At 43.8% G+C, this 12437-nt stretch overlaps 1 protein-coding gene across 5 annotated transcripts in view; it reads left to right on the top strand.

The window, feature by feature from the left end:
• LOC122623952 (sex peptide receptor) overlaps positions 1-12437 on the top strand; it is a 46042-nt gene that overhangs the window by 26979 nt on the left and 6626 nt on the right. For all 5 annotated transcript variants that reach the window (XM_043803353.1, XM_043803352.1, XM_043803356.1 and 2 more), the window contains 2 exons: positions 9473-9981; positions 11803-11933. In XM_043803353.1, coding sequence (XP_043659288.1) covers positions 9591-9981; positions 11803-11933 — 522 coding nt within the window. In that variant the 5' untranslated portion in view covers positions 9473-9590. The remainder of the gene's footprint in view (positions 1-9472; positions 9982-11802; positions 11934-12437) is intronic.

Genomic DNA, 12437 nt, shown 5'->3' with positions numbered 1-12437 from the left:
CCGAAAAAAAATCAGCCAGAAAGTGGGCAAAAAAAAGGAATAGAAACGCCAGCGAAGTAAGACTAATTGGCAGCCCGCTCGCCGGCATAAACTAATTAAATCAAATTATATAGATATAGTCCGACTCCCGGGCATATATATCTCCGTCGAGATCGTAAATCGCTTGCCACATTGACCGCCCGCCAGGCCTCGAACTGCTGAGATACTTAAAAACACCTATCCGCCAGATACGTATATATTTTTGTTTATCCACTGGCGTCTCCTAAAATTGATTTACTAAACTCATTGACGCAATTCAATTGGTAGAAATAAAGTGTTAAATAAATAGCCAATTCTTTACGCCGACATTTTGTACAGCACTGCAGTGCAGTGATATTTAAATCCGGATAACTCTTATGTTCATCATGCAGCTGCTGGCAATTTTCATATTTTTGGCAAATTTCATTTATTTTACATATGCAACCGGGACATGGAGCAGCGGTTGTCCAGGGAAAATTCGAGAGGTTGTGGCCAAGCAAACATGCCAATGGCATTCAATTGTTTTCCCTGCATGCCACTGAAATTTCGGGGGAATTTTCCCCACTGCAGCAGCCAAGCGGATAAATGCGTTCGGTCAGGGATTTTCCGGCTAACATTTTCAATTGGGCCACAGGGAAAAGGCCAAATTATCAGCTAAACTATATCAGCTAAGTTTACTCAGCCAAGTTTACTCAACGATTGCCAAAAGTATCATGCTTATGATTCAAACCCTCTACTTTCGTAGTGGCGTAAGCAAATAAATCACTTACTACTGCTACAAAAAACTATTTATTTAACGAGAAGAATAATAAAAAAATTACTGGGGTGGCGGACAGTGAATAAATCACTGGGTACCCATAAAGTAGTCACAGTCAGTTCTCACACATTTGCATTTGCATTTCCATAAATTACTACCCAGTGAAACTAAAACAAGTACCTTTCCCCTTTTTTTGGTTTCTTGTTATAAATGTCAAATTTCACACTTCTGTTGAGTTCACTCGTTTTGTTTCCTTCGATCCAAATATATATGTATATATAGCGTGTATAGCTGACTTTTTTAATAAAACATTTTTGCGGCAAAGTTGCGGAATTATTACATATTGATTTTGCTCGCCTGCGGTTTCGAGCTTAATTGAGACCAAGTTGGGGAAAATATTTCATTTAGTAATTTCGTGCGATGAAAAACGATGAAAATAAATACCAAGCATTCGTGCATCCAGTGTCTGCTATCAAATGCTTGTCAAATGTGATTGACGCACAGAAATTCAGAGGACTATGTGTGTGTATTTTTGTTTGATTTTATGTTGTTTTTTTGTGTTTTTTTTGGGCGTGTAATCTTGGTCGCTGTCCGTTTGTTTGATGGACACTGTTTGTTATTAAATTCTATGCCAGGTGGCAGAAAACAGATAGATAGATAGATAGATAGATATACATACCCTTGCTAAATACTGATAAATCTCGGCCCATTAAATCCCATGGCCGGCGATCAGTTTTTCAATTAGCGGTCACTTCCTTGGGCCAATTCGCCTATTTTGGCTGCCTAATTTTGCGTTAAATCGCACAGGTGACCGGCGATACTGGCAACTATTTCAATTTGCCAGCCAACTGACTTTCCAGCACATTAAACCCTGTCTGGAGTCTGGAGTCTGCACTCCGCTCACCTCCACTTTATATATTTTTTTCTATATAAAAGTATATGCTTTTTTTGAGCCCCTAGTGGCTGGCGACAAAAGCCGAGTATTTTGTGAAACATTTGGATTTGCAGCCATCTCGGGCATATTTCTCTGCCTCTTTTTTCTTTGGGCTAACAAAGCCCTGAATTTAAGATCTAAGGAGTGGGCTTAGTATTCCTATTCCCAATTCATAACTAGCGAGGGGCCACGAAAGTTGTTGTGAACAAGTTTGCCGGGATTATTGCGAGTTTTTGGCTTTGGTTCTGGGGCTTTGCCAACTTCCAGCTTCCAACTTTCCACATTCTACTTGCCACTTGCCACTTGCCACTTTCCACTTGTTATGTGCAGATTAATTGTGCGATTCTGTCATCGGTCGAGATGTTGCATGTCTGTACATAAATTGGGAAAATATTTATGCTTACTGGCAGCAAACGATTAAGATTACGTTTTTCTGCCCAAAAAAAGAGGGTTGACCAAAATCTGCCAGCACTTGAATCATTTCAAATGCCATCATTTATGCATTCAGTTTGCAATTGTATAATTCCTGTTCAAATATTTTAGTATTTGAGCAAGTTGAGAGCAATGTCAATACTAGCTGTTGGATGTTATTTGCAGGCGACAAAAGTTTGCCGGCCAAAAGTTTTGTGATGCGATGTGAACACGCCATGAAACATATTTCCTTTATTCCCGTTGTGGTTTGTCAACTTTTAGTTTAATTCATCGAGTTGGCAACAAATTATATATTTTCGCAGGCTCGTGCGTGTGGCGCTTTAAATTTTTGTTTAACTTTCGCACACATGTTTGCGGCTTGTGTGCGAGTGTTTGTGTTGTGTCACATGTATGTGTTGGCTTTCCTCTGGTTTTCCGCTTTTCCCGCCAACACTTGAGCCACTTTTCAATGGAGGCGGCCGAAAAGATTTAGCTCGGCTCCTGCCAACATTATGCCCCATTTTCCCCACTGCACCCCTCCTCCCCCCGCCGCCGCCACCGCCGCAGGCCGTCTGCCAAGGTATGAAAAACTCGTACATTTTCTACAAACATTTGGCAAATTGTTATAGAAAAAGCCCGCACACACACATGTGGGAATACATATGCGGATAAATTTGGTTGCGAAACTCGACTACAACATATGTTAACGACGCATTTGCCTTTGGATCCGTCTGCTGTGCCATACCCTTTACTCGGCGCTAGTGCTGCGGGTATGATTGGTGCAACCTGCAGTGCAGTTCTCAACTCGTATATAGTGTAAGCATGTTGCAGTGGGAAAACCCACTTACTGTTGCCTTCAAGTACATGTCATGCGTACCAGTAGTCGATCATGCCTGAGATACTGCTCTTCCACTTTCTCGTTCGTTAGCACAGCGTAGCACGTGACACTCGCACACCGCACACTGCCTGCCATAAGTATAGATTTTAAACTTGTGTTGCGTAAAAACAACGAGGCAGCAGGCCACAACAACCAGGAAATTGAAAGCAATAGACACTCGGGCTGCACGGTAGTAGTATAGTAGTATGTATAAGTACATAGATTTAAGCTGGGCAAACAACGGGAGGAAACTTTCAGACAACGGCAATTACTTGCTGAAATACTGAAATACTGAAATACTCGAGTCCCGGCTTAATAAAAGCTGCAAATGGAAAATTCCAAGGAAATTGAGTAATTTGCACAGCTTGAAAGCAACTTGTGATGAGGTCATTAAATTGGTCTTCTTGGACTTCTTGGTCGGGGAAAACCAAACAACCCGCAGCGATTTTGAGTCGGCAGGCCACATTTTATTTAAATAGATTTATAAATCTGCCATATTGCGTTTGGCCCCGTGCTTTTGCTGTGTGTTTCGTTCATATTCTCATTGTATAATTACATTTTCGGGCTACGCATTTATTATTGAAAGCTGCCAAGGATTTCTTGTTTCACACACTCGCAACTCGATCGACAGTTAAGCTCTGAATAAATGTTGACCCAAAATGTGTGGATGTTCTTTAATAATAAGTGATGATTCTTTAATAATAAGAGTTATTGCTAGATTTTAAACATTAAACATTGCTAGAACTGGCTGCGCTTAAAATCGATATAAATATCTGGCTTGCTTTCCATTATTTGTCACCTTTATCCCACGGTAGCGCTCCATTTGGGCCACAGGTACCGCCCATCGCCTTGGGGGCGGACATTTGCATATTTTGCAGTTGCTAACGGTAAAGCTATGGCCAACGGCGACGGCGACGGCGACGGCACCTTTGGGTGTAAGTGTAGCGCCAACCGTAATCGTAACCGTAACCGTAATGGCGAAGCGGATTTGTGCCGGCTTCGCGATGTAAATGCGAGCCATTCGAAATAACGAAGTGCATTCCACACGCACCGTCGCGATATATATTCAAATATATATATAAATTTAGGGTTCATTGAACCTGTCGTGTGTTGTGTGTGTGTTTGTGTGTTTGTGTGGTTTTTTCTCTTTTAGTCTTATTCGAGGTTCATTTCCGGCGCAGAGGAAAGCGGATGCGGAGTGGCAGCCATTTTACAGCTTAGCCGGCGGTATTCAAATTGAATTGCAAATAAAATGTAGCAGCTGCTTAAATAATACAAATACAATTCTATTTGAATGATTCAGTTGTATTTTTTCGTGGCAACTGCAGCATAAGGTGGCAAGCGGGGGCAACAGGGCGTAAGCGCGATATGCAGATTGCTCATACGCAGTGTGGCCAATGCAAGCTCACTTTTATCAAATATTTCTTCAGATTTTTTTAAAATGCACTAATCTCGGCTAATAGGAATAAGCTACTGCTGAGTAGGAATCTGGAGTGCCTGTGATAAATTAATCAGTTAATGCCGCATAATCTGCGTCGTAAGCAGCGCTTTTCCCTGCGGAAAATGGAAAATGGAGCTGTGGCTGTGGCTGTAAAGTGCGCGGATGTGGCTCCAATAGAGCGGAGTTCCCCATTCAGATTGAGATTTTCTCCGTTTGGCAGCCACTTTTTTCTTTTATTTTTTTTTTTTTTTGGCGGGCCTGTCATGTTGAGGCAGACATCTAATCCTTTTTATGTGCCACAGACACGCAAGGTGCTGCCAATTTGTGTGTGGCGGCTTATCACTTATCTAGGCGGCTTTTCCCGAAAGTAGTAGGGGAAGGGGGAGTGGCAGGGGGAGGGGCACACGTTATGGCTTTGCCCATTAAAGTCGAAAGTGGCGGGAAAAGCCTCGGCGATGCGTGCCGAGTGGCCGGGAAAAGTTTCGGCTCGACGATCGCCGTAGGGAGCTGGAAAATTCAGTGAGTGCGGGGTGCTGGAAAATTCAGTGTGGTAGGGGGGGCGGCTAGGGAAAATGCTCCTTGGCCAGAGGCCATCCAGCTATTATTGCTGATGCCTTTTTATTTTAATTCCCAAATCGAAAAAGTTTCGCCTTGGCGATTAGGCGAGTAAACTGTAAACGCTTTAAGCGTTTCTTGGCAAAAGCTGCGCAAAATCGGTGGCAAAAGCGTATGTGAAATACTAATTCAACATGTCTGAGAAGTTTCCTTTTCTTCTTTTTTTGCTTTCTGTGTCTAAGTCGTGGAGTGGCGGAAAATTCACAGTCACGGAGTGGGGGAAGGCAGAAGTTCTTATCCCCCAAGCGATTACAAATGATTAAGTCTAAAAAGTTGGCGTGCAAATAACTGGAGTACAACTGATATTAAATGCACTTTGCACGCAAAACTAAAAAAGGTTTTTCATGCGAAAAGTTCTGCCAGCTGGGAACATTGTTTGTAATCATTAGGAACTGCGGATTTTTGTGAAACAATATGGCTTTTCATATGGCTGCTGGCTATGAAATTTATTCATTACATTGCAACACAGACACACAACGTTAAATAGATGCCAGCAAGGAGCACCACCCACCAAAAAAACAAAATAGCAAAAAAAAATAGAAAATATAAAGGAATAAGCCATGGAAAGCAAACATTACAACAAAATTAGGGGCCAGAGACAAAAATGCCGAGAGAGTCGCCTAAATGGCAAATGGAAAATGGAAAATTACTTAAGCCATTCGAAGGCGAGGGCTTCCATCGCGTTCATTCATCTTGTCCTGGGGCAACGGCCATGCCCACTTTTCCGGCGCCCCATTTTCCCACGCTCTGCCATTCGGGCCTTTAAGGGAATTCTTTTTTTTTCTCGTTTTCTGCTCTTTTTTCCCTGCCATGTTCTGTTCTGTGTGTGTTTTTTTTTGGCCCAGCTAAAAAGTACAATTAAGTTCATCTACCAAAAGCAAGGCATGCATACCCATGCTCCTGTCGCTTTTCCGACGACATCGTTCTATTTGATCGATTTTTTGTGTGTGCTGCCACTGCTGCCACTGCTGCTGTTGTAGGCGAGGGCGGCACACGGGCAGAGTGGGCGTGGCCGGGCTGCGGAAAATGGTGCCAAAAATGGCACAAACATCGATGCAAGCCATCAATTCGACCTTGCAACTCGCACTTTTTCGCAACGCGAACTATTTGCTTTATACCTAAATTCATGTGCCTATTAACTTGGCCCCTTGTACGATATACATACAGCGATTTTCCGGAAAAGCTTTCACTATAAGCCCACAATGGCATCAAGTTGGCCGCAAAACTAGTAAACATCTCGGCTCGCAGGTAATGCCCAATTGATGCCATGGAAGGCTCCAGCTCCTTGGGCACAAGGACGACACTATACTATATATATTGGAAATTCATTTCGGGCAGAAGTGTCCGAGTCTCAGGGCGGGAAAGAGACAGGGATAGTGTGGGCTAGAGAGAGAGGGAGAGAAGGGGGAGAAACAGAGGCATTTTAATGGCAGTTTTAGTTCCACTAATCGCTTTATGATGATGACTTGCCTATGCAGTGAGTGAGTTTGTGTGTGAGCGTGCAACAGTGAGTGTACGTGTGTACATGGCGAGAAATAGCCCTCTGATGTCTCATTCCAAATGTATTATTTAGTTCCGCAAGCTATGGCGAATTTCTGCCAGTGCATTCGGAAGTGTGCACGTGTTGTTTGCAAGTGAGATTCGCATCTGCGTTGTCCTACTTAAAGTTTTCCATCACCGTCTTCTCGCCCTTTCCTCGCACTTTCCTCGCAGTTTCCTCGCACTTTTCTCCCACTTTCCTCCCACTTTTTTCCCACTTTCCTCCCACTTTCCTCCCCCTTTCTTCGCCTTTTCCTCGCTCACGTAGTAATGGATCAAAGATGGCGGCTAATGTCTGTGTGAAAGGGCGGGCGGAAAAGCGATGGGCGGCAGGCGGCAGGCGGAAAATGGAAGATGGAAAATAGATCAGAGCGTGTGTCAAAAGAAAAGCCAAGGCGAGAGCATAATTAGTGTGCCGCCGTCGAGGAAATCGATATGCAACACCTAAGTTAATTAAACGGACGCCATCTGCGAACTCGAGTGACTTTAATTTTGGGATTTGCCAACAGCAGTTGGCACGTAGCATTGCACTGGAAATGGAGATGGAAATGGAAATGGAGATGAAGATGAAGCCGGGGAAAATCCCACTTAAGACCGGGCAAAGTAAATACAGTTGACAGATTGGGTTAATTTCGAAGGGATTAGGTTTACATTAGACGCCCTTCGGCCATTCATCTGCAGCCAAATGGTTTGCGGGGAACAACTTGTATGTTTGCCCTTTCAATCCGAAACTGTTTTGCTGTGTGCCATTATGTAAATGTTAAAATGAAAGTAGCTTGTTTACTTGTAAATAGTTTTGAAATGCAAGGAAAAGCCAAGGAGAAGCTAGCCGAGGAGTAGAGCCCTGCGGCAAATGAGGAAAGTGACGGATAGTTGAGAGTGACATAGCATTTCCCGGCGGGCTTTCCCTTCCAGTCGGCGTGAGCTTTTCCAGGGCTAATTAAAAGAACTCGGCGTGCCAGTGGGTTTAACGAGTGGAGATGCAGTGGGATTTGAGTTATTTCCGTTGCGGTTTCGCGGCTGCAACTGACGGCGTTTTTCATCGCATTTTCCCGAGATTTCCCTTTCGTTGGCGCTTTGCTTGGCTTTGCTCTGCTTTTCAGGCGCCTTGATTGCATTTTGCATGTTCCCACGACATTCGATTTCGCGTTGATTGGCAGCCAACAATCAATGGCAGTTGATTATTCCGTTTGGCTGTTTTCCACTCTTCCGCTTTCCCGCTTTCCGCTTTCCCCCGCTTTTCCGCTCATCCGCTTTCATGCGCATTTGGCGATCCTTTTTTAATGGCCAGCAATCCGCGTCAAAATAGCCGGAACTAATTTAATAATTCATTCAATTGTGTTCAAAACGCATTGTGCCCGCATTATTGATGAGCTCAACAATTTAATCTAAAAGAAATAAACTGCAGATCCAGCAGCTCTGTGCATAAATTAAGTTTGTAAATCCGCTCGTGAGCTCGGCAAGAAATGTTTGCTTTAATGATTAATGCCAAATGCAAATTGTATTTCAGTTGTGTGTGCTTTATTCTCTAACGGCCATCGAAGTGCAGCGCAGTGCGATTTAAAGCACTGTAAATAAATTATCATTGGCCTATACATATGATGGGAAAAGTTGTTAATCCAATTTTGGAATTTTATCAACAACTTTTTCCCATTTTCCCCGGTTTTTCCCCGGTTTTCCTGGCTCTCCAAATCTTCAAATGGCCCACTTAAATCGCATTAGGCATGTAGAACATGCTGAATGAATGAGTTTTTCGGTTTCTCGGTCTCTCGGTCACATTCAATTTTCTTCTTGGGAGACACACAACCCCCGTGACCTCTGACCCCCCAGGACCGTTCTGCTTCCTGCGCTTATGTGGGTCAATGTGGCCATGACAAAAAAAGAAGAAAAAAAAAGAAGTGGAAAATAGCAAACGGCAAGTCGAAAATATTGGCAAACTTCTCGGTTGGCCAATGCGAAAAATAAACCCATTAAAAAGGCAGCATAAACATGACATAAACATGCGGAATGCTCTGTGCTTAGTTGGCTGCTGAGATCATGGCCAAAAAGTTGGCATCTCTTCTCTAATTTTTACGGCCCACACTTTACGAAATAGTTACTCAACCTAAGGTTCATATGCCATCAAGTTCATAAACGAGCATCAATTCATTCCGATTGGAAACTATTCAATCAAATGGGCAAGAATTACAAGAACTATATATAAACTATATAAAAATGCATACAGATAGCCATTTAGTTTGCAATTTCGCCGAGGGAGCAGAGTTGAAAATATGCAATGTGCAAAATTGGAATAACTAAATGAATCATAGCCGTTTCAGAATATTCCACAATCGCTGGCCTCCAAACCTTTTAGCAAATCGAAATCGCTCAGACAAATGAAAGTTCGCCCCGTTTGTTTGAATTATTCCCCAAACGGAAGCGTTTTGGGCCCTTCGATGGCATTTTTCCCTCACAATATTGCGGACAATGCCGAAAGTTTCGCCAAGACTAACAAGCCGGAACAAACAAATCAGCGCAAGAACTTTGCAATTGTACTTAAATGTGTTGCAGAAACTGCTGAAATATTGAAGGCGAAAGCCGAAAACAGTTATTAAAATTATGAACGTTCTATATTGTTTAATGCAAACATTACTGGCACAAAGCTAAACTCGAGATGGTTGCAAAGAAGGCGAAAGTAAATGAAAGCACTTGGCTCGAAGCAGAAAGCCAAACAAGATGGGTAAATGCAAACGCCTTTGGTTTAACGAGTAAACCTTAAATCCATGTTACTTTGTGCTGCTTCAAGTTTTTCAAGGGCCAGCTCATGATATATGTATATAGTGAGATGGATTAATAAAACTAAACTAATATTTATATATACCCGTTTCCTTTTCATTGCAGAATGCGCGCTAACTAACCATTTTGATAGCGAAAAATGCGAGATTTGCGAGCCGCACCTGGGAATTAAGGTAGCGAGGCAGCGCCAGGGGCATCCCCTCGAGAAAGCCACGTCCACGCGATGGACAACTACACGGACGTACTGTACCAGTACCGCTTGGCCCCGTCCGCCAGTCCGGAATTGGAAATGGAAATGGAACTCGGCGATCCTCGCCAGCTGGGACGCGGCTTCCAGCTGCCGGCCAACGAGTCGCAGCTGGAGATACCCGACTACTTCAACGAGAGCCTGGACGATCCCTACTACCAGCAGATGCTCGGCGGCTCGTGCCGCATGGAGGACAACAACATCAGCTACTTGAACCTCACCTGCGACTCGCCGCTGGAGTACTCCATTCCGCTGTACGGCTACTGCATGCCCTTCCTGCTGATCATCACCATCATCTCGAACTCCCTCATCGTGCTCGTGCTGAGCAAGAAGAGCATGGCCACGCCCACCAACTTTGTGCTGATGGGTGAGTTGGTTTTAGTTGGGTTAGTTGTGTTAGTTGGGCATGGTGCTCATATCGAGCGTTCACTCCATTTCCCAGTTTAATTGTTATGCCCGCTTGTTTTGCAAGCAGCTAACAAATTTAGTGAAATAATTCACTGTTTTAATAGTACCACCCCCGCCCCTCCAAAAGATTAGGCCCATTTTGAATTTCCCCCTTTCTGCAGACGCCGCCCTTTATGATTATTATTTATTTTTATTCCATGTCATTTCATGCCGCTGCCTCGGCACGTCGCCCCTTTTGGCGCTTAATGTGCCACAATGTTAAATCAGGCAGAAGTTTTGTGAGATTTCAAATAGCTGGCGATGTGCGTCCTTTGCTCCCCAGAGCCCCTTCCGTATCCATATACCCCCCCAGTTCCCTCTTAGGCAGTGCCGCCTGTAACGCGTAATGCTGACACATTCCAATGGCGTGTGTAATGCTCATGGCGCTGGGAAAACAGGGCTGACTGCGGATCAAGCTAGGATTTGAAACTGGCTAACACGGCAATTCGTGAAGGGAGTTTTTATAGTGGGTTCTTAAAAAGAAGGGAGTTTCTAGTGAGTTCTAGAAAAGCAGAAGGCAGTTTCTAGTGAGTTGTTGGAAAGAAGAAAGCAGTTGCTTGTGAGTTCTGGAAAAGAAGGAGGAAGTTTCTGTTGAGTTCTTGCAAAGAAGATGCCTTATGATAGCTGAGGGGCTGTGCATTTGATTCACTGCCACAGCAGCTAAGCTTTAGCATTTTGATACACTCGAGCATTTCGGCTATCAATGGGGGCTGGGAGTCAGCAGTCACCCTTTGACCCGTCACCACTTAACCGCCGCCTGGAGCAGCCAGCAGCCATTAGCACCCATTACCACCCACTGAAATCCATAACCACCCACAACCCACCACCCACAGCGGGTGTCAAGCGCAGGCCAAGGCTAATCGCATTCGGTTCAAGTGACAGCGCAGCAAACGTGAAATGAACTCTAACCCTGCAGCAGCGGCAACCGCAACAGAAATGGCACATGAGGCACATGAGGCACATGGAGCACATGAGCGCAATTTGCCATTTGGTTTCGGCCAACAACTCGTGTTTATTCTGTGGCCAAAATATAAGTTACTTGTATTAGTTCAGCCATCAAGTAGCCAAACTAACTAGCCCGAAACAGCCATAGTTTGCGATTTACGTTTCACATTTAGCAACAGCCATTTGTCGAATAGATGTGCCAGTCCAGTCAAAGTCATAGTCAAAGTTGTTAGAGTAATTATTTGCGAAAGGCTTACGATTTGTGCTCTCTGTAACCACTGAGGACTGTCATTCGAAAGGTCAGGTCGGCGGTCATCAGTGTGTCATCAGGGCAAATGTCACTGGGCCGAGCAGAAGTAGCTGAGAACTACCAAATGTCGTTGGTAGTGGATGGGTAAATAGCTAGGGATTTTACATTTTATAATTGTTGTGTGACAAGTTTATTAATCGCATAAATAAATACGTAAATCGCATTTTAATTAATACGCAATCAAATGGCACAACTTTTGATTTCGATTTCGCATGGTCACCAATGAACCATGAACTGCGGCCGAGTCAACAGCCAATTTGGCCCATTTGGTCATAGGAAGCCGTGGATAATTGATCATCGATTCGATTATCAGATTATCAGATTACAGATGCGATGCCCAAATGTCTGCGTCAGTAATGTGACATGCGTAATGCCCAATCACACAGTCAGTTTACATTGAAAATAGCAATTGATTTGCATAAGCATTACCATAATTTCACATTTCACATTTCTAATTTCCAATTTGGACTCTCTCCTTCTCTGCAGGAATGGCTATATGCGACATGCTGACGGTTATATTCCCGGCACCGGGTCTCTGGTATATGTACACATTCGGCAATCACTATAAGCCACTGCATCCGGTCTCCATGTGTCTGGCCTACAACATTTTCAATGAGGTAAGTCCACAAACAGACTCCTTCTGCTACACTCAGCAAAATCTTATGCTTATATGGGCCAACTATTCGATATTTTCCTCTGACAAGAGAGATAGTTATGTAGTATGTATTTCGGTGAGTGTGCGTTGTATTTTCTTGACACAAACTAATTGCCAAGGCTGGGCGAAAAACTGTTTGTTTTGCCTGCTGGCCACGTTTCCACCTCCCAACCCAAAACGTTTTCCCCCCCATTTTCCCTATTTTCCCCATTTTCAGGGAAGACGCGACGCTCATTGACCTAAATAAAATGCTCGGCTGGAACTTGTTGTGCCCGTCTCTTTCTCGCACCAATTGCCCCTCTCTTTCTTTCATTCTTTCATTCTTTCGTTGGTTCTTTGTTCGAGCGACTGATGTACGATGCTTTGTTTTGGATCCCGTCGCGTTATCGTTATCGTTATCGCATTTGCTGCCACGTTACATTTAGCCCATTTTCCGTGATTTTCCCTTTTATGTGTGTCATTTCTG

Source organism: Drosophila teissieri, chromosome X (assembly GCF_016746235.2).
Source record: "Drosophila teissieri strain GT53w chromosome X, Prin_Dtei_1.1, whole genome shotgun sequence".
In the NCBI taxonomy this organism is placed as follows: Eukaryota; Metazoa; Arthropoda; class Insecta; order Diptera; family Drosophilidae; genus Drosophila; species Drosophila teissieri.
This window is presented reverse-complemented; position numbering and strand designations above follow the sequence as displayed.